Source organism: Eublepharis macularius, chromosome 12 (genome assembly GCF_028583425.1).
Source record: "Eublepharis macularius isolate TG4126 chromosome 12, MPM_Emac_v1.0, whole genome shotgun sequence".
In the NCBI taxonomy this organism is placed as follows: domain Eukaryota; kingdom Metazoa; phylum Chordata; class Lepidosauria; order Squamata; family Eublepharidae; genus Eublepharis; species Eublepharis macularius.
In genome coordinates this window covers 34,322,735-34,342,832 of record NC_072801.1, presented here as the reverse complement: position 1 = coordinate 34,342,832, position 20,098 = coordinate 34,322,735, and the positions used below count along the sequence as shown (strand labels likewise).

The 20,098-nt window shown below is 46.0% G+C and overlaps 1 protein-coding gene across 1 annotated transcript in view; it reads left to right on the top strand.

The window, feature by feature from the left end:
* Positions 1 to 18,961, top strand: part of ITGB3 (integrin subunit beta 3) — a 55,450-nt gene extending 36,489 nt beyond the window's left edge. Inside the window, exons 10-15 of the mRNA XM_054993186.1 lie at positions 1,314 to 1,743; positions 9,379 to 9,607; positions 11,883 to 11,983; positions 12,262 to 12,381; positions 16,566 to 16,732; positions 17,439 to 18,961. Of these exons, the coding sequence (XP_054849161.1) occupies positions 1,314 to 1,743; positions 9,379 to 9,607; positions 11,883 to 11,983; positions 12,262 to 12,381; positions 16,566 to 16,732; positions 17,439 to 17,507 (1,116 nt within the window). The 3' untranslated portion in view covers positions 17,508 to 18,961. The remainder of the gene's footprint in view (positions 1 to 1,313; positions 1,744 to 9,378; positions 9,608 to 11,882; positions 11,984 to 12,261; positions 12,382 to 16,565; positions 16,733 to 17,438) is intronic.
* Positions 18,962 to 20,098: the final 1,137 nt, after the last annotated feature.

Genomic DNA, 20,098 nt, shown 5'->3' with positions numbered 1-20,098 from the left:
CTCTAAACTGCTCTAGTTAGTAGGTCACGGCTTTGTTCATTTGATGTAGACTAATAGTATTGCCTGCCTCCCTACTCAGAGGCCAAAGCAAATGCTATTAACATTTCTTAAAAATAATTCCACCAAATTTGTATACAGCTGCTTTTAATTTTGTTTCCTACATACATATTAGCCAAAACATAACACTCACCTTCCACATATGCACAAACATGTAGAAATGAAGTCTAATGAGAAGACATGGGAAAATAAAGATATGACATTAGGGGGGAGACTTGTCTTCCTTAAAAGTTTAACATTTGGATCATGAATAATACATTACAGAGGACACAGGTCAGGTGGGGGATCCCCAGCTTGTGTAACAGTCAAGCATGAGAAGACAAAGGTTCAAATCCAGTAGTTCTTTAAAGACCAACAAGGTTTTCCAGGGTGTAAGCTTTCAATCTGATGAAGGAGCTCAATTCTCGAAAACTTACATCCTAGAAAATCTGCTACATTGACTGGCTCAGCTGCACTATTTTGACAGGTGCGGGTAACCCGTTGAACCCTATTTGTGATGGGGGATTGCAACACATCCCCATGAATTAGGATCTCCGGGAATGCACACATGCCATTCTGGAAAATCTTTTGGGTCTGTAAGGTGCTGCTGGACTCAAGCGTCACTTTTCCGCTGCAGACTACCATGGCTACCCACAGACATGAGAAGACAAGTTTCTCTGGAAAAGTCAATAATGCTAGAAAAAATGGAAGGCAGTAGGAAAAGAGGAAGACCTAAAACAAGATGGCTTGATTCAATAAAAGAAGCCACATCCTCCACTTTGCAGGATCTGTTAATAATAGGACGTTTTGGAGGTCTTTCATTCATAGGGTCGCCATAGGTTAGAAGCGACTTGACAGCATATAACAACAACAATCCCACAATCGGACATGAGTTGCAGATTCTCCTCAATTCCAGTGTGTGGTGCCCAGTTCTGACTGGGACTACAGCTCACCTGGGGAAAGGGCTTCAGCCTTCCTTCACAACTTGAAATGGCTGTTTGGTGCGTTATAGAATCCCCCGTGTATCCCAGAGAATGCATGGACTTCCCCAGTGGGCTCAAAAGGACTGTTTCAGTTCAGGAAAATGGCCCAGGATGGACGACTTGAAGCCACTTCATGGGTGCCTCTTCCCAATCAGGCACCTTTCTCAAGGGCGTTGAGGAGAACTGGTAGCTCACATTTAACTGTAGTGTTTATATATACACAGGATTTGTAAGTACTGATTCAGAAAACATTGACAGGGTATGAATGGGTTCTGCCTGTGTCCCCCTTCTCAGGTGAGCTTCAGCATTGAGGCAAAGGTGCGCGGTTGCCCCCAGGAGCGGCAGAAGTCTTTCACCATCAAGCCAGTGGGCTTCAAGGACAGCCTGACCGTGGTAGTGAATTTTGACTGCGATTGCAGGTGCCAGGGCAATGCTCAGCCCGACAGCCCCATTTGTTCCTATGGCAATGGCACCTTTGAGTGCGGCATGTGCCGATGTAATCCAGGCCGGTTGGGCTCCCACTGTGAGTGCTCTGAGGAGGAGTACAGTCCTTCCCAGCAGGGCAACTGCAGCCCTCGGGAGGGCCAACCTCTCTGCAACCAGAGGGGTGAGTGCATCTGCGGCCAGTGCGTGTGCTACGGCAGTGACTTCGGCAAGGTCTCCGGCAAGTATTGTGAATGTGATGACTTCTCCTGCGTCCGCTTCAAGGGGGAGCTGTGCTCTGGTGAGTGGAATCTATTTTCAGGTTTGGAAGGGATTTCAACAGAGGACAGGCAGCTTGAAAGAAGAATCACTGCTTATGGGGCATATGATGTTTTGTAGCATTTCAGGGGGGAAACCCTCTGAAAAACTTATTTGATCAAAGATGAAGGTGTTCAAAAGAAGTATGTGTGTGTACACTTTGAAAAGCAGGGTTGCCAACTCTGGGTTGGGAAACTTCTGGATATACGGGGATGGAGCCTGTGTGGAGGAGAGGGTTTGAGGAGCAGGGAATCATGCCGTGGAATCCACCTGCCAAAGCAGTCACGTTCTCCAGGGCAACTGGACTATGTAGTCTGGAGTTCAGCTGAAATTCTGAGAGATCTCCAGGCCCCACCTGCAGGTTGGCAACCCTACCAAAGTGATACCTCTCTCAAACCACTTTCAATCTGCTTAAAACCTAGTGTATATCTCCAGTCGCAAATTTCAAAATGATTGGCCTGTTTCTCAAGGATATCATTTTACATTTCTGAGTAACAGATGGGTGATGGGGAAATGGATAGTAAGTTTTAAGGGCCACCTCTTGCCTATATGAATCTGTCTAACAAAAAACTGCAGAAAAGCAGCACATTATTAAGACTGTGTTGTGATTTCCTTTTCACAACTCTAAATCTGTACAGCAATGTTATCAGCACGGCCGATAACCCATTTCTTTAAAGCAGAGGGATCTGTAGCCTTTGGCACTGGCCCATGGAATTATTTACAGTGAGTGTTACTCCGCTTATTGACCAGAAATATAAATGCTCCTGAGAACAGAAGAACGGCCCTGCTTGACAGGACAAGTGGTCCATCTAGTCCAGCATCCTGTTTAATACCTGGAAGCCTAGCATGGCTGCCGACTCCTTGCCAGGTGTTGCCCTTCCGCACAGAATTCAGAGGTTTATTGTCTCTCTGAACATTGGAGGTTCCATGTAGTGGCCAAGGCCAATAGCCATCGATGGACTTACTCTTCATTAATCTGTCTAATTCCTTTTTAAAGAGTCATCTATGCTAGTGGCTACTATGATGCCGACTGGCAGTAAAGTCTACCAATTAATTATTCATCAAAGGAAGAAGTGCTTCCTTTTGCCTGTCCTGTACTACTTACTGCCCATCAACTTCATTTGGTACCCTTAAGTTCTAGTAGTCTGTTTGGTGTAGTGGTTAAGAGTATGGGACTCTAATCTGGAGAGCCGGGTTTGATTCCCCACTCCTCCACGAAGCCAGCTGGGTGACCTTGGGCGAGTCACAGTTCTCTGGAGCTCTCTCAGCCCCACCCACCTCACAGGGTGATTGTTGTGGGGTAATAATAACACTTTGTAAACCACTCTGAGTGGGCATTAAGTTGTCCTGAAGGGCGGTATATAAATCGAATGTTATTATTAGTAGTAGTAGTAGTAGTAGTAGTATTTCAGAGGAGAAAAAAGAACTCTCTATCCACTGTCTTCACCCCATGCATAATTTTATTTATTTATCTATTTCAAATTTGTATTCTGCCCTCCCCGCGAGCGGGCTCAGGGCAGATAACAACTTATTAAAAATATAATTAAAAATCATGTCAGTTAAAAACAACACATTAAAAACAGGATGGTGGACAGCCTTTACAGGGAGGGTTAAGATTTATACACCTCTTTTTTCCAGGCTGGCGGAGGCCCAGCCTCAGCCATATGCCTGGGTGAACAACTCTGTCTTGCAGGCCCAGTGAAAAGATAGTAGATCCTGCTGGGCCCTGATTTCAGCAGACAGAGCGTTCCACCAGGTGGGAGCCAGGACCGAAAAGGCCCTGGCTCTAGTCGAGGCTAGGCGGGCCTCCTTGGGGCCAGGGACCACCAACAGCTGTTTGTCCCTTGATTGGAGTGTCCTCTGGGGAATAAATGGGGAGAGACGGTCCCGTAGATACGCTGGTCCCAGTCCGCACAGGGCCTTATAGGTCAATACCTATAAACCGCTGTCACAGTGATACTCTTTCAGTGGCTCAAAAGTCACATGTGGCTCTTTGACATGGCACTTTTGGCTGTTCTGGGCACTGTTCCTCAGTGTGGCACATGCCCCATGTTTTGGAACAGTAGACAAGGCTCTTGCCTGGTGGGCTTGCAGTTGAAAGATGGTTTCCACCTTGAAACAGCTGCTACTGGAAGAATGGGTAAGCCTGAGGTGTGGGCCTCAAGCCAGAGATGGATGTAAATGTGGCAATTTTGGTTCAGGGAAATCGCATATGTGGCTGTCTGTGACAAGCTTGCCAGACACCTCCTGGCAACTAGGGGGAAACAGAGGAGGTGGGATTTATGACTGGAGGTGATTGGTGTTCCTGGTGTAATGCAACCTGGATATGACATCATTGCACTGGGGTGATATCCTAGCAATCATCACAAACTCTAATTCCTCAGTGTCCCACCCACATTTCCCTGGGGAATTACTTCCTGCTACCCAGCTGAGTGGTGGTGGGTAATGAGACAAAAGGATATCTCCTATTGTACCAGCAGGCTGGCAATGCTACTCTGTGAGCTGCAGAGTGAGTACTGCTACTCTACCATATTCTCCTTGATTCTTTTTCTCTAAACTAAAGCAAAAATTCCTGGAGTGCTCCAACCCCTTGAATCATTTTGGCTGCCCCTTTCTGCACCTTTTCCAACATTACAATATCCTTTCTGAGATATGGCAACTGGAACTGTACTTTAAATGCAATGCACCATTGAAGGGCATTATGATATTGACCGTTTTGTTTTTGGTCTTTTTCCTAATAAACCATTTAAGGACCTTGAACTCTTTGAAGGAAGAAGGGTGGGGTATAAGTATACAACATCCCACTAAGTTTTTAAAATTGTCACTAAATAATCACCTTGATTGGAAAAACAAAGAGATGCCCCTCTGTCCTAAGGAACATACCTACTGGTTCTCGTTTCTACTTTCTCCATTCAAGATTTCTTGCCTCTGTAAATAAAGCAGTCCAAAAAAGTCTTGTGGGAGTAAGTTTAGTGAAATTGGGGGGAGAGAAGAAAGAATAAGATTATGGAGTTTGGATATGAAAGGGGATTAGGAAGTAAATGAACCCTTGGTCTCAGGTCTAGTGGAGACCCTGGACAAAAGTCATATTTAGCAAATTTGGGGACCCACCATACATGACTGCATACTGTGTTCTTTGTGCTTTGCCATAGCAGGTAGTGCAAATAGTCTTTCATGGGGCTAACAGTCTTTGTGAGTTACGCTTAACCCTTCTTTGGGCAAGAAAACTCCATGAAGAAGCATTCTGTGCAAGTTGAAAGCTTGCTACTGGCAGGAAAGGTTGGGTATTAACTGAGCCATGCTTCCAGCCCTGTGATTAAACATTCTGATATTTTAATCTCAACTGGGGGTTGATTTAGCTAAGGCACAAGAGGAAAGAATGGCTTGTGTTTGGTTTTGGGTCCAGACTCAGAGTTCTGAATGAGTGTGAGATAACTCAAGGCTTGATAAAGGAACAGGGAACAATCTCTGCTGTGCTGTGAGCAGGAGGAATCAGCCTTGTCCCTCATACAGAACTGGAGCATTCTGGTCCTTGTGTGCTGTGACCCACAAGGACTATTGTGCAATGTTCAGAGTGTTTACCACACTGCTATAAAACAAGCAGTCTGTCCATTGCGTAACTAAGGGATTGTGATCTCTTTAGAAAAGCATTGAACTTTTATTACATTTCTGATTCCATTCAGTGGATATCAGGATGAGAGGAAGACTGACGGCGCATTCCTAAGCAGTGTTACACCCTTATCAATCCATCAGAGTCAAGGGTGTAACTCTGCTTAAGACAGCACTGTCAGTCTCTGCTGAATGGCCCTTAATCAGCCACTGAATGGGGTGAGAACAGCAGCCAAGGTATGGTGGAGCAATACCTCCCTTTCCCCGGAATCTTTTTTCCTAATTGTACAGCACAGCATGTCACTGTCTAGCTGAGCCCTCCCAGCCGGAATCCAATTAATTGGCCTTTTTTACACAGGCAATTTTTGCCATGTTTGGCCCCATACCTCTTTGGGGTTTCTTTCAAATTCCAGCCGATTAACTCCCCCTTCTGTTTTCAAAGCGGCATTTCAAGGGTTCTCTATTGAGTTTTCTCCCTGCACAGCAGAAAACTTGTAAGAGAAGTGAACCTTTGAAACGCTGCATTGAAATCTGGAAAGAGGGTTAATTGTGTGGAATTTGGAAGAAAACCTGAAGAGGTGTAGGGCCAAATGTGGCAAAAATCACCTGTGCAAAAAAGGCCAATTGTTTCAAGAATTCTGAAGAAAGTTGTCCATTTTTTTAACAGGCTTCCCCCTGAGCTTTTACAACAGCCGGACACCCCAGAAATGATTTTCCTGGAATAGAAACAATTAAATAGCCACTGAAAGAGCTGTGCATAGCACAAGAGCAGGGCAGGGCCAATCCAAAGATCTGCAAACCTGATCTCAATATGTGGATTTGGGTGTGCAAGTTTGAAAAGCAGATGGGTTTTTTTGCAGCTCCTCGTCCATTTTTGCTCTGCCTATTCGTCTCCCCCCTCCTTCTATCAATTGATTTGTTGTCTCTTGGTTCATTCTGCTGCAGTAATTATTTCTGATGTATGTGACAAACCCACAGCCTGTTCTCAAGCATGTATTTTCCCCCTCAGCATCAGCGACTATTTCCCCCCCAAGCAGCTGCTCCTTCTCCTCCACCTCTCTCTCCGTGATTCACTGGAGTTTCTCATTAACCAATCTTCATATTTATTCCTCCCCTGCAGAGCGGACTGCCACTGCCCTCTGTCCAAGACTTGCGTGGGCAGAAGTGGAGGCAGACACCTCATACAGAACATGCATGTGTGTGTGGGGTCTCTGACCTTTCTTTCCCCTGACTGCAGCATGTATGTTTCCACAGTAATGGCTCGACTGCATTAATCGTTCACTAGCTGAACTAGCTGATGGGAAATTTAAATGCAGGTACAGGTTTTGGCATTTGGTAAACCATTCAGAGGGCACCCTTCAGTACCTTTGCCCTTCTCCAGCTCAGACATAGCTGAGCACATTGGCTATCCTGTTTCATGATCACAGCATTGAACTTACAGATGGAGGGTTGACAGCTCAGTACACTAGAAAAGTGGGGTTTTCCTCATGTTGTTTGCTGCAGCATGAAGGCTGTTGGGAAACTGGGCTCCCCCACAGCTGCTTACCCAAGCATTATGGTGCTTCTGCGTGCCTCGCAACTTCCCCCTGTCTTTCTTGCAATCTTTCCAAAACTTGGTTGTTGTGGGTTTTCTGGGCTGTATTGCTGTGGTCTTGGCATTGTAGTTCCTGATGTTTCGCCAGCAGCTGTGGCTGGCGTCTTCAGAGGTGTAGCACCAAAAGATAGAGATCTCTCAGTGTCACAGTCTCTATCTTTTGGTGCTACACCTCTGAAGATGCCAGCCACAGCTGCAGGCGAAACGTCAGGAACTACAATGCCAAGACCATGGCAATACAGCCCGGAAAACCCACAACAACCATCGTTCTCCGGCCGTGAAAGCCTTTCCAAAACTTGCTTTATTATGATCTAAGATGGAACGGCTACGATGTAGATGAGAAAATCTGTATTTCCCTGGTTTTGCTAGGATTATCATGGTTGCCCACCCCTGCTCTCCAGCTGCTGCCTTTCCTCTATGGAGCAGTGGGAGAGAAAAAATGGGTGGTGGCGGCAGTAGTAGTCGAGTAAACAATGTGATGTCACTTCTGGTTGAACAGCCAGAAGTGACATCACAGCATCCCCAGTGCTCAAAGAATTTCCATAATCTTTATGGTATTTTTCATACAGTGTCATACCACTCTATGGTATGATGATCCCCATCCCCAGACTCCACCCACAAAACATCCCAAGGATTTAAAAAATTGGTTACTATGGTGTGTGTGTGTGTGGGACGGATTGACTTCCTCGGAGGACTGGGTCATGAAGAATGCAGGGAAGCCCATCATATGGCAGCCCTATTGCTACTCTACTATATTTGCAGCCACAGCAGCAATAGGGAAATCATACAAGATTGTTACAGAACAGAAAACCTCAGTATTGGCTTAGAAAGTTTTTGGTGTGTGTGTGTGTGTGTGTGTGTGTGTGTGTGTGTGTGTGTGTGTGTGTGTGTGTGTGTGTGTGTGTGTGTGAATCTTGCCCACTTTTCTTGGCAAGATAGGAAAAGCTGTTTTTCCTCCTTTCCAGCTTCATTTTTCCAGTCATTTTTATTTTATTTATTATTTTTATTTTATTTATTATTTAATCGATTCATATGGGAGAGAACTGGAAGACAGTGTAGGCTGGATCCAGCATAAAATTTCTATGCGAACCAGCAGAAACACAAGAAGCAGACCATGGCAGCTGCTTGCACTACATCATACCTACTGCATCCTCATTTGCACTTCTGCTTGTACAAGATTATATGCAACTAGTTTCTGGGCACTATAACATACAGGGAGGAAAGTGTGAGGTGGGGCACAAGATCTTGCACAAGCAGAACTGTGTTATGTGCGTTCGTGTTTCTACTTGTGCATCAGTAGATCGAATCTTGCATGTGTATCCATGCAGGACCAGTGACAGCTTGAATTCAAACTGCCCCCTTTATTTCGGGCCTTTCTCCCTCCCTTTCTGGTGAGTATCATTTAGAGAACAAAAGGAGTTATGTAACACCAAGGATGGGCTGTGAAGGATTGCCGTGCAGGTTTGGCCCTACTCTGCTCATCCAAGCCAGCCCCTCTACCATCATCAGCTAAGAAGTCTGCATTGGGTGATTCTGCCCTACTGAGAAGTCCACTGACAGCTAGGCTGAAGTCAAGCCATCTTAGGAGGAGTCAGCCAATGTGACTAAACTAAGGTTGTCCACTGGCAGCGGCAGCCAGGGAGCTGGTGTACAAAAGAGAGCGTTTGTGTGTATGTAAGAAACGGAAGGTTGTAGGAATGTGTGTGTATGCATGTAAGGGGGAATGGTGTTCTTCTAGATGTTTAACTCCTTACCTCTATGGTATATCTTATCAGGTCTTTTTCTAATTTTGTTATCCTCCACGAGTCTTCAGCAAGAAAGGTGGATTATAAGTAAAGTGGATGAAATCAATAATAAAACAAAATAATGCATATTGTGACAACCTATGAGTCGTGGTCTGCTTTGCATGGGTTTGGAAATCTCTGCCATGTACTCACTGATTATCCTACAAGCTGTCAGCCTCAGTATATTCCACATGTAAAATGGGTAAATTGTATTCTGGAATGCCTTACAAATACTGAAGTTTTAATAATATACTGCACGCATATACACTACACATTGATATGTTTGTGATCCATGGCGGGGCTCACATACCTGAGCTGCACATTTTTAGCTGTTGCTTTGTAAATCAATGCCATCCTTTCCCTCCTACCCTTTGCAGAACTGCAGCATACCTACAGCCTGATTATGAGTCCTACGTTGCAAATGAGGGTCTAAAGATTAAAAAAAAAAAGGTTTACTTGGGGCCACCAGTTGGTCTACATGTAGTATTTTGCTTCTGTGTGTTTTATCTAGTTTACTTTTGCTGATAAAATTGGAAACTTAAAAAAAAGCCTTTTGAGGGTATTTCTTTTTTATTAAGCCTCCCATTAAATTTGAGTTCTCGCTCCCGTTCATCCTGTGGTTTGCTTGCAGGTCATGGGAAATGTGTTTGTGGGGACTGTGCTTGTGACCCGGACTGGACGGGAACCTACTGCAATTGCACAACTCGGACTGACACTTGCATGTCCAGCAACGGATTGGTGTGCAGCGGGCAAGGGCGGGGCTACTGCGCCTGTGGGAAATGCATCTGCACTCAGCCTGGCTCTTATGGAGACACCTGCGAGAAGTGTCCAACCTGCCCCGATGCCTGCACCATCAAGAAGTGAGTAAGAGGTGGGCCTCTTCCATACCCATCACTTGCCTTTACAGTAAGCAGGGCTTCCAGGTACAGCTGTCAACCAGTAGGTGGGGCTTCGAGATCTCCCACTTTCAGACAGTCAGTCAAGCAAGCCTTTATTGGCATATATAAAATATAAAATCTCCCACTTTCATGCTGTCAGGAAATGAATGAACTTCCATTCACTTCTGCCCCTTCTTGGTTCCTACTACGTTCTCTCTCTACCAAACTCCACCCCATTATCATCCAGGTTCCATTCCCTGAGCCTCAAGGTCTGGGCCTATAGATACCTGTTAATCTGGCCATGTAGCAGCTTTTATTACCTTTCTCTTATCCCCTCTCATAAGACAGACTTTGATTTACCATCCTTTTGCCCCTCAGTGTTGGTGAAACCTCCCCTTGTCGAATTTTTCCCACCATTCTGGTGATGAAAGCACAGTAGCCTTCCAGAGTGAGGGAAAGTGGCAATTCGGGAGCCAGTTTGGTGTAGTGGTTAAGAGCGATGGGACTCTAATCTGGAAAACCGGGTTTGATTCCTCACTCCTCTGCTTGAAGCCAGCTGGGTGACCTTGGGTCAGTCACAGTTTTTCAGAGCTCTCTCAGCCCCACCCTCATCACAGGCTCTGAGCGGGCGTTGTCTTGAAGGGTGGTATATAAATCGAATGTTATTGTTGTTATAACTAACTTGACATAGAAAACACTTGATGTTGAAAAAAACCCAAACTTCCCTCTAGCCTCCATCCAAGTGTCTTCCACCTACCAGGACTGTTTCCTAGCCAGTGAGACTGGAGGAGCCTGCAGTAGCCAGTACCAGCACCCAGCGAAGTCAGGCAACTGCCTTGGCCTCCTGGATGCTTGCAGAACTGAGCTCTGCACCTGGTGCTATTCTTACTCTACCCTGGGTATGAGACCCCGTTGCATCCACCCTCCTTCACCGGAGAAGCAGCCATGTCATTTCTTTTCTAACATGGTCCTCTGTCCACCCTCTACCCCACCTTCCTGGTGCTCTGGAGGAAAGCAAGAGTCATGGGAGGGAGTTGCCAGATATCTTGCACTGATAGTCCCTGAGACTTGGGGTGGGAAGCCTGCCAGATAAAATGTGGCACATGACCAGTCTACAGCACAGTTTTGCAGCACAGGGGCAGACCTTAGTGGTGCCTGGTGGACACAGTGCCAAGCTACAAGTGACGAATGACACTTGAACGGCAAGTGAACAGACTCCCGTGTATTCCTCCCTGTTCACTTGCCATTCACTTGATCACTACATGATCAAGTAGAGCGCAAGTGGAGCACAAGTGAACAAGGAGGAATACACGTGAGTCTGTTCACTTGCTGTTCAAGTGTCATTTGTCACTTGTAGCTTGGCTCACAGATACCTAGCAGGTCTTGGGGAAAGCCTGGCTGTGTCTGGAAACTCCAGTGAGAACCGTGGGGCATGGAGCAGGGAGGGGAGGCAAATGGAACAGAAAAAACCTGTCTAGCAAGTCAGAAGAAAATTGCCTGTCCTTTCATTCTGAGATTTTTGGCCGTTCTGCAAAGACTTTAGAAGGGATGCTCAAACCCTGAGACCTGCAGCATGTTCTGGGCAGGGTGTGCGTCTGGACCAAGTGAAGGAAGAAGGGTTGTTAATTCTCTTAATTCTTTATCCAGTTTCTCCCTAAAATCCAACAGTCCTTTTATTTCTCTCTTTTTAGGAGTCAGTTTCTAATAAATTCCTTTTTGCTTAAAGAAAAATTTGAAGAGAAGGGAGGCGGGAGGGGAGGTTCTGGAAAATTTCAGAATTTCATTCTGTAGATGCTCAGAGGCAGGCAGTGTCTTCCCAAGCCCTCCTGTATTCCTTCTAGAGCACCACCCTGGGTATATAACACAAAACGAATGAAGATACAAAAGGGTGGCTTGATTTCTCTTTGAAGAAAAATGTAAGAGAAATCATGCAGAAATCATGAAAAGAGGAAAAAAGAGAATAAAAGGAATTAACGGCTATATAAAAAAAGGGAATTTCAGAAAAAGAAATTCCCAACCCCATAACAACCCTAGAAGGGAGGCAGTTGCTAGTCAGCAGCTGCCCTCAGGCTTGTGGGCAATGGAAAAGCTGAACCCTGGAGTGGGTACAGGTCTTGCTGTATCTAAGCTATGAGACTCCATGCTGTTGGCCTAAAACTCAGACACAGTCCTGGGTTTTGCAAGGACTGGTCAGGGGCAGCAGCTAGCACAGCTATTGCTCCCTATTCTCACAGCGTCTGCTTTTTCTCCAACACAGGGAGTGTGTGGAATGCAAGAAGTTTGAGAGGGGGACCCTGATGGAGCAAGATACCTGCAGCCGAAACTGTCGGGACGAAATTGAGTCAGTGCAGGAACTTGGTGAGCAATCTGTCACATTTCTTATCTCACCCTTCTTCCAAGAAGCTCAGAGCATAGCGTACTTGGTTCTTCTCTCCTCCATTTATCCTCCCACAGCAAACCTGCAAGGTAGACTAGTCAGTGAGTGGCTCAGCATCACCCAGCATACTTTGTAGCAGAGCAGAGATTTGAACCTGTGTCTTTGCAGCCCCAGTCCAGTGTTTTACCTTCTACAATGGACTTTCAGTGTGACAAATTGCTCTTGTATTCTCTAACACCCCTCCCCTACCCCAATGCAGGAGACAATGGAAAAGACGCCGTGAACTGTACATACAAGGATGAAGACGATTGTGTGGTCCGCTTCCAGTATTATGAGGACTCCAGTGGCAAGTCCATCCTGTATGTCATTGACAAACCAGGTGAGGGCTAGAAGGCAAAGCCTGATCTTTGAACAGCAGATGAGTGCCAAACAAAATGTAACGCCGGGAGATCCAGGAACACATCTCCTTAAAAGAAAAATCGAATTGCTGTAGTTAGATTCACCTTGGAGCAGGGGAAGGGAGTTTAACATTCTCCCCCATCTCTGTTTTTGCATACTCATGCACCTGCTGTTACCTTCTGGGGGAACACGTACTGGCACTGGGTAGTGTTGGAATGTCCCTGCTATAAGGCAAAATGCCGCCGGGGTAGGATTAGCCTGGGGATGCCTCAAACTTGTCTCCCTCTCCTTTTTGCTCAGATGTATGGGGACTGGCCATGGTTTCTCAGTAGTGCCTGTAAGGCACTCTGTTTATGCTCAGAGGTCCTTCCCTTGCCAACTTGTGGGTGTGGAGTCAACCAGTCCTTCTCAGTTAAGGAATGATGAGTTAGATTTCTGAGAACAGCTTGTGGTCTAAGGCAGATTTAAGGATTTGGATTCAGCCATGAGGTTGGTTCTTACGTTGTCATAATTCTGGGGAAAGCCCAGTGACTTTAAGCTAGCTAATGGGAGGTTGTCCTGTCATAAAGTAAATGAATGAATGAGCCAGATCCTGGGACTGAATATTTCACACTGGATTTGCATGTGTACACCAGGCAGAAAAGGATTGACAAGAATTGGTTGGGGCAATTGTATAATAACTTGTTGCCTCGTTTCCTGTTGCTGTGTGGCGCCAGATTCTTAGAAACTCTGAACCTCAATGATTTCCACATCATTGCCATTACAAAACTAACATTGTGATTCACAACCACAGTGTTTATGACTGTTCCATAGTGCATCAGTGCCCACAGATTTCACACAAAACAGCCTTGTATGGTGTAGTGGTTAAGAGTGGCAGGACTCTGATCTAGAAAACCAAGTTTGATTCCCCACTCGTCCGGTTGAGGCCAACTGGGTGACCTTGGCTCAGTCACTGCTCTCTCAGAGTTCTCTCAGCACCACCCACCTCACAGGGTGATTGTCATGAGGATAATAACAACAACACACCTTGTAAACTGCTCTGATTGTGGCATTAAGTTGTCCGGAAGGGCATAAAATCAATTGTAGTTGTTATGATGTTGAAGGGATAGAAGAGCACACAAAAGAAGGAGAGTTGCTAGCCCATCTTCCTCTCAAACTGAGGGCCAAGCTACAAGTGACGAATGACACAAGTTGGACACTTGTCAGCTTCCCTCAAGTTTTAATGAGAAATGTAGGCATCCTGGTCTTGCAGCTTAGCTCTCTGACTGCTGCCCAATGGACTTTTCAACTGTCACTCGTCCAACATTCCGCCTAGCTGCCTACATTTCCCATCAAAACTTGAGGGAAGCTGACAAGTGTCCAACCTGTGTCAGGCGTCACTTGTAGTTTGGCCTTCAGTCACACTGAGCAGTGTCACTGGTGGAGTCTAGTGATGTCGGGGGGGGGGGGTGGCCTGCAGACACAATATTGAAAAGCAGTGTGAATGGTTAATTCTTAAACTTCGGGACTTGCATCTCAAAAGTTGTTAAAATCGATCTCTTCTTTTAAAGTGTATTTTCTTTCTGATTCATCTATATGCAGGTCTTAGGACCGTAATAAACATAAACAAACAAACAGTGTTAATGGTATTGTGCCAGATGATGCCTATGAACATGCACGATTGCAGTAATGTGGATTTTAAGAGATGACTGTTCACCACACCGAAATTTTTTAAAGAAAATTGTGCTGAATATAAAATGAAGTTGGGCTGCTAGTGCCAGGATGTCTCCCATTTCCAAGTTATATGTACAGCAGTTACTGGGAGCAGGCATTCTTTCAAAGAGCCATGCTACAAGAGACGAATTACATGAGGAGGAGCCCGTGAAGGGAGTTGCAATGTTAGCCGGGAAGTTGAGGGCCAAGCTACAAGTGACAAATGACACTTGAACGGCAAGTGGATTGAGTGGAGAGCAAGTGGAGGGCAAGTGAACAGGGAGGGATACACTTGCCATTCAAGAGTCATTTGTCACTTGTAGTTTGGTCCTGAGTTTTAAAAGAGATCGGAAGACTTTGTCAATTTCCCCTCTCTACTGAGCTGGGGAGATCACTCCTCAGAGGGTTTGTTAATTTCCTCTTTGCCTCTCAAAGGCTCTGTCAGTTTCACCTCCCCTTCTAGGGGAGCCAGAAAAGATGAGCTCTAACTCCATGTACATACTAGAGCTGATACAAATATTCAGGAATATCCAAAATGCACTGAATTTTCCACATTCACCACCCACCCTTTTAATAAGAAATGTAGAAGAAAAATTGAAATTTTATATTGAATATTTTAAAAACTGAAATTTTAATGGTTTTTACTTGCCGGCATCTCTTGATTTGAAACTCTTTGTCACTTAAGCATTAACCCACTTCCATCGGTTGCAAAATCTTCTAGGCTCTGATTCACATCATGGCCATTTCCACACATCTTACCTGCCTGTGGAACATCGCGTGAAAGACCCGGAAGACAGCGTCTTCTCACGCAAAATTACGCCAGGAAGATGCTATCCGGGAGTTTTGCACGATTTCGTGCAAGAAGATGCTGTCTTCCAGATCTTTCGCATGATGTTCCGCGGGCAGGTAAGATGTGTGGGAACGGCCCATGTCCAGACTTCTGATTAAGTCACTGCCTTTTTTGTGCTTGCTGATAGTTCAGCAGAGAGAAGAGAGGGAGCTGCCTTTTCTGTAACCTCGAGCCTTCTGCTTGATCATTTAGGTGCTTGATGAAGCAAAAAAAAGGCCTTGTGGCTATCACAGCCTCCAACCTGGATGGAAAAGTCATGTTTGATTGCACAAGGCATGTAAACAGAGACACACCCTTAGCCACAGGGGGTAGAAATGCAGCTGGCGTCAGTCTCAAACACAACTGCAATGTATGTGTGGAGGAGATTGAGGTTTGGGCGGATTTCAAGGACACCTGGGCAGACCTCAGCAGGGAGTGATTTCAGACCAGTTAATGCTTCATGGGAAGTCATGGGTTCTGCTGCCACCTCCTGCGACTCAGGGACTGTTGAGTACCCAATGCAGGAATGGGGCGGGGGGAGAGAAGGAGGAAGCTGGGAGGAGATATTGCACTCATCAGTTATCTTTTTGGGAAGGATTTTATGACAGCAGCCAACAACTCATCAAAATGGTGGGTGGCAACACAAAAGTCATTCAAATCTTTGAATCTCTACTGCCTGAGCCACTGTAGGCCCAACCAGTTATATTTTTGATCAATTGCTTTTTATTACAAAAATGTAAAAACTGCAAAATATTTTTAAAAATACAGCAAAATAGTACATGAAATTACAGACAATTGAACAATACATAATGGTTGTATCCTATCTCTGATGTAATCATTCTGTGCCATCCCACAGAAGGACCACATGTAGTTATGAAAGGGGGCTGAACCTGCACATGTGAACCTGAATCATAGAGTTGGGATGCAAAGGCTCTATCCCCGAGTGCCCGTGCTGCAAAGCATTCCCAGTGAGGCCTCCCCTCCCTGCCCTGTCCATCAACTCACAAAATCTAGGTTTCCCCGTGCCAGAAGTGGAGAGCCTGTGTCTTCAGGAGAGGTTTGCAGAGCATTGCTGCTCTAGATATGCCTCAAGCCAGTGAGTTATTCACTTCTCGTGCAGCAGTTATTGCTCTTCCTGCCCATAGAAATGCCCTTTGAGAGTCCCAGCTGAATCGGGGACGGGGACGGGGGAGGCAAGGGAAGAGAAAGGTGAGAGAAAGATGTACAGAGTAGCAAAGCAAGAAAAAAAGAGGGGCCCAGAGTGGGAATAGCTGCCAGGGCTTCTGGCAGGACTCACTGCCGACAGCTCCCTGCCTGTGCACCTTCTCTGTTACCTGCCTGTCTGTCTTGCTGACTTCTTGTGAGTGCTCTGCCATCTACACTCCCAGTCACATGTTCTGCCCAGCTTTGTTGAGGAAGGGGGTGTTAGTAGTGTGGGCGGCTGTGAGTGTGGGCAACAGGAAGTCTAGCAAGCAGTCAGGGGAAGAGAAGTGCAGGCAGCGAACCTGGCGGTGAGCAGGGGAGGGGAAGGAGCCCCTGGGCACCTCTGCCTGAAGCTTTCCAAAACCTGGAACTGCCTTTGGGTGTGTGTGGTGGGGGGAGGGATGCACAGCTCTGTATAATGGCTTGTCTCTTCTTTCCAGACTGTCCCGAAGGGCCTGATGTCTTGGTGGTTCTCCTTTCGGTGACGGGAGCCATCTTACTAATTGGCTTAGCTGCTCTGCTTATCTGGAAACTACTCATCACAATTCACGACCGGCGGGAATTTGCTAAGTTTGAAGAAGAGAGGGCTAGAGCAAAGTGGGACACGGTGAGAAATATCAGAGTGATGGGATGGGGCCACTGAGGGGTGGGGAATCTTGCATTGATCAGAAGTTTGGTCTCCTCGTTCCGGCACCCTAGTGCACACAAGTTTGACTGTGGGCCTACCGAATGCAAATTTTTACCAGTGATAGGCTCATGCTGTGGGAAGACACTTGGCCTCATCAATCTAGTTCTACTACCCCCAAGTGTATCCCATTAACAGGTAGTTTTTTAAGAAAAAACTATATGATATCATTGGCTGCTGCTTGTGGGGAGGCAGAGAAAGGCACTGTGCTGTGGCATGCAGTTTCTTAACTCCAGGTTCTTGAGAATGTGCAGGCTGATCAGGGTTGTCATTGCCCATCCATCTCCCTGTAAGGTGTGGATTCGGGATGTTATGCCTTCACTCAAAGAATCTTCGGAACTGCTGAAAGGGGACAGTTCAGCAATCAGCATAGGGTTGTGTGAACCTCCAAGTAGGAGCTGGAGTTCTAACCAGAATTACAAGTGATCTCCAGACCACGGAGAGAAGTTCCTTTAGAGGAAATGACTGCTTGGGAGGACTCTTTGGCATCATCCCTGCGGAGCTGCCTCTCCTTTCCAAATCCAGCCCTCCCCAGGTTCCTTCTCTAAATCTGCAGATATTTCTTAACTTGGAGTTTGCAACCCCAGTTAATCGCTACTCATTTATCTTGTCTTTTTTTCTGTTCCAGGCCAACAATCCATTATACAGGGGAGCCACCTCCACATTCACCAACATCACATACCGTGGGAATTCGTGAGGGGACCCCAAGCCTTGAAGGGCCTTCCTCGCTCATGTTTACAGAACATGTATTGCTGTTGGCTTGTATATTTTGTATGTTTTGTGTGTGTGTGTGTGTGTGTGTGTGTGAGTGATATTTTAACAGCAGTTTGCTCAAGGGCCTTTGCTCTGCATGCTCCGCTGTCACATGAGGATGTCAGCATTATGTTCCTTTCAAGAACCTCTGTTTACCTCAGCTCGCCTGTGGGCCACACCCATACACTGAAGAAGGAGAAAGCGGGAATTACTTTTCATTGGGGATAGTGCTGTATGAATCCCCATGGGCCACAGGATACTCTAGTTGAATAAAATTCAGGAGCAGTGTGTTGGGCGGGGGAAGTGCTGGGACATAAATTAAGTCAGAAGAGTGATGGCAGCTACAAACACAAGCCATACACATCCCCATCTTTGACAACACCGCATATTCAAATGTAGCACCCCAAGTAGCTCTTAGTGTGGTAGTGTGGTGAACTGCTCTTGCTGATTCCATAGAAGGCAGCTTCATAGGGTCATGTTTCTAATAAAGCTGAAATTCCCCTTGTTGAGATGTAATCACTCTGAGCTTTCGGTGTCCCACAGACCTGCCCCTCCAAGGATATTCTTCTCAGGTCCTGTTGTTCATTCAGGGAACCAAACATTTGGCTGCAGGAGACAAAAGATGCTAGTGCACATTGGGTGAGCTGGAAGCACCCTCAAAAATCCTCCTCAGGTTTGGGGCTACAGTTGAAGGGGGGCCCTGAATATTAACACTGCCTGGCTAATGAACCCCTCTTCTCTGACCCCAGTGTGTATAATACGGGTACAAGGATTCCTGAGTCTCCTTAGCAAAATCAGAAATGTTCACATTTGACTGTTCTCTTGAGGGAAACCCTCAAAAAGGCCTCTGCAGCCGATCAACCTCTGGAGACCAACAGCAGTTTCTGGACAAGAGGGCTGCAGCACACGAATTTCCCCCTTCTGATGGCCTGCCAATTGCCCACGCTATGCTTCCACTGCCCTTATGCTACCCTCCACGCCAAATCTGCACACCCACACCAGCCAAAGAGTTTGCACATGTTGGTCACAAACATCTACTGCTGGAATCAAGAAAACAAGGCCTGGTGCTTCAGTTAGCATGATATATTTGAAAAAGCAGAACATGGGTTCTCTGTTTAGCAAAGGTTGAATCCCTTTAGAGTTTATACGGAACCAAGGTCTTTTAACATTTGGCATACCTCGTTTATTCTCACATGCCCCCATCTCAACGATGCCACTCTCCCAAAGGTGTCACTGACTGGTGTCAGTTTCTAGAAGGAGAAGTGCCAGGAAGGAGGGTAGCTCCCTCTGGGAGCAGGGACAGAACTGGGCTGTCTATCATTAATTTGGTAAATGAGCACTTTTATGGTAGCCGTGATGTGGTGGAGTCTGTGACAGAAGCAAATAAAATGACTTAAGTCTCAGCCTAACAACTTTGCCATCTTGACTGTTTTGTTCATTTCACTTCTTCTTTTGGTCCTAGTACCTCAATTATATGTTTAGTGCCAGTCCATGGAAATTATATTGTGGGGAGGGGAAACATCCTCCTCTCAGGTAAATCCAAATGTCTGGGGAAGACCCTAATTCAAATCCCTGTTTAGCCATGATGCCTACAAGTTGATTTTTTTTGCCCTTCACCTTGCCTACCTTGCTAGGTTCTTGGGAGGATAATGCGGAGAAGAGGACAAGTATGTTCACCCCTACCCCCCCCCCCCGAGCTCCTTGGTGGGGCAGATGAGGACAACTAAAATGAACATCTGGAGGTGATAGTCAGAGGAAAAGCACAGGGAAATGGTAGCAAATCCAAATAGTTGGTGTTTCATGCAATGGTTACTTATTTTGTTCTCCACTCTGTTCCTGCTTCTCCCGAGACTGCTATTTGGACTGGTGGTGACTAAGATAAGGTTTGGCACAAATCCTTACGTGGCTTTCACAGACCTGGCATGATCAGCATTCCTAACGTTCTCTTACCTAGGAGCACCCTTGGTTTGTGGCTGGAGCCTCTCACCAAGAGAAGATTTTAGGAGCAACAGTGACCTCTACTGGCCATTTGTGAGATTTCTTCAAAAACATGAGCGCAACTTGTACTAAATCAGGCCATTGGTCTATTAAAGTCAGTCTTATCTGCTCAGACTGGCAGTAGCTCTCCGAGGTCGCAGGCAGAGGTCTTTCACATCACCTACCACCTAGTGCTTATAAAATGGGGAGGCTGGGGATTCAAACTGGGACTTTCTGCATGCAAAGCCGATGCTCTGTCTCTGAGACACAGCCTGTTTCCAAAGCCTATTTCAAATTCTATAATGATAATAATAATTCATCTTTGTAGGGCACATTTGACTATTGAAAACATGTCTCACAATAACCTAGCTTAATCCTTACAACAACCCTGCAACAATGTCCTGTGTTATTACCGTCACAAACTGAAGGACTTGAAGCATTCGTGGGAAGGGGCATTGTTTGGAAATCCGTCATCACCAAGCAGAGTTGCCAAGTCCCTCTACCTTGAAACTGGGTGTGTATGTGCAGGGCGGGCAGTTTGTGCTGGCTCTTCTTGCA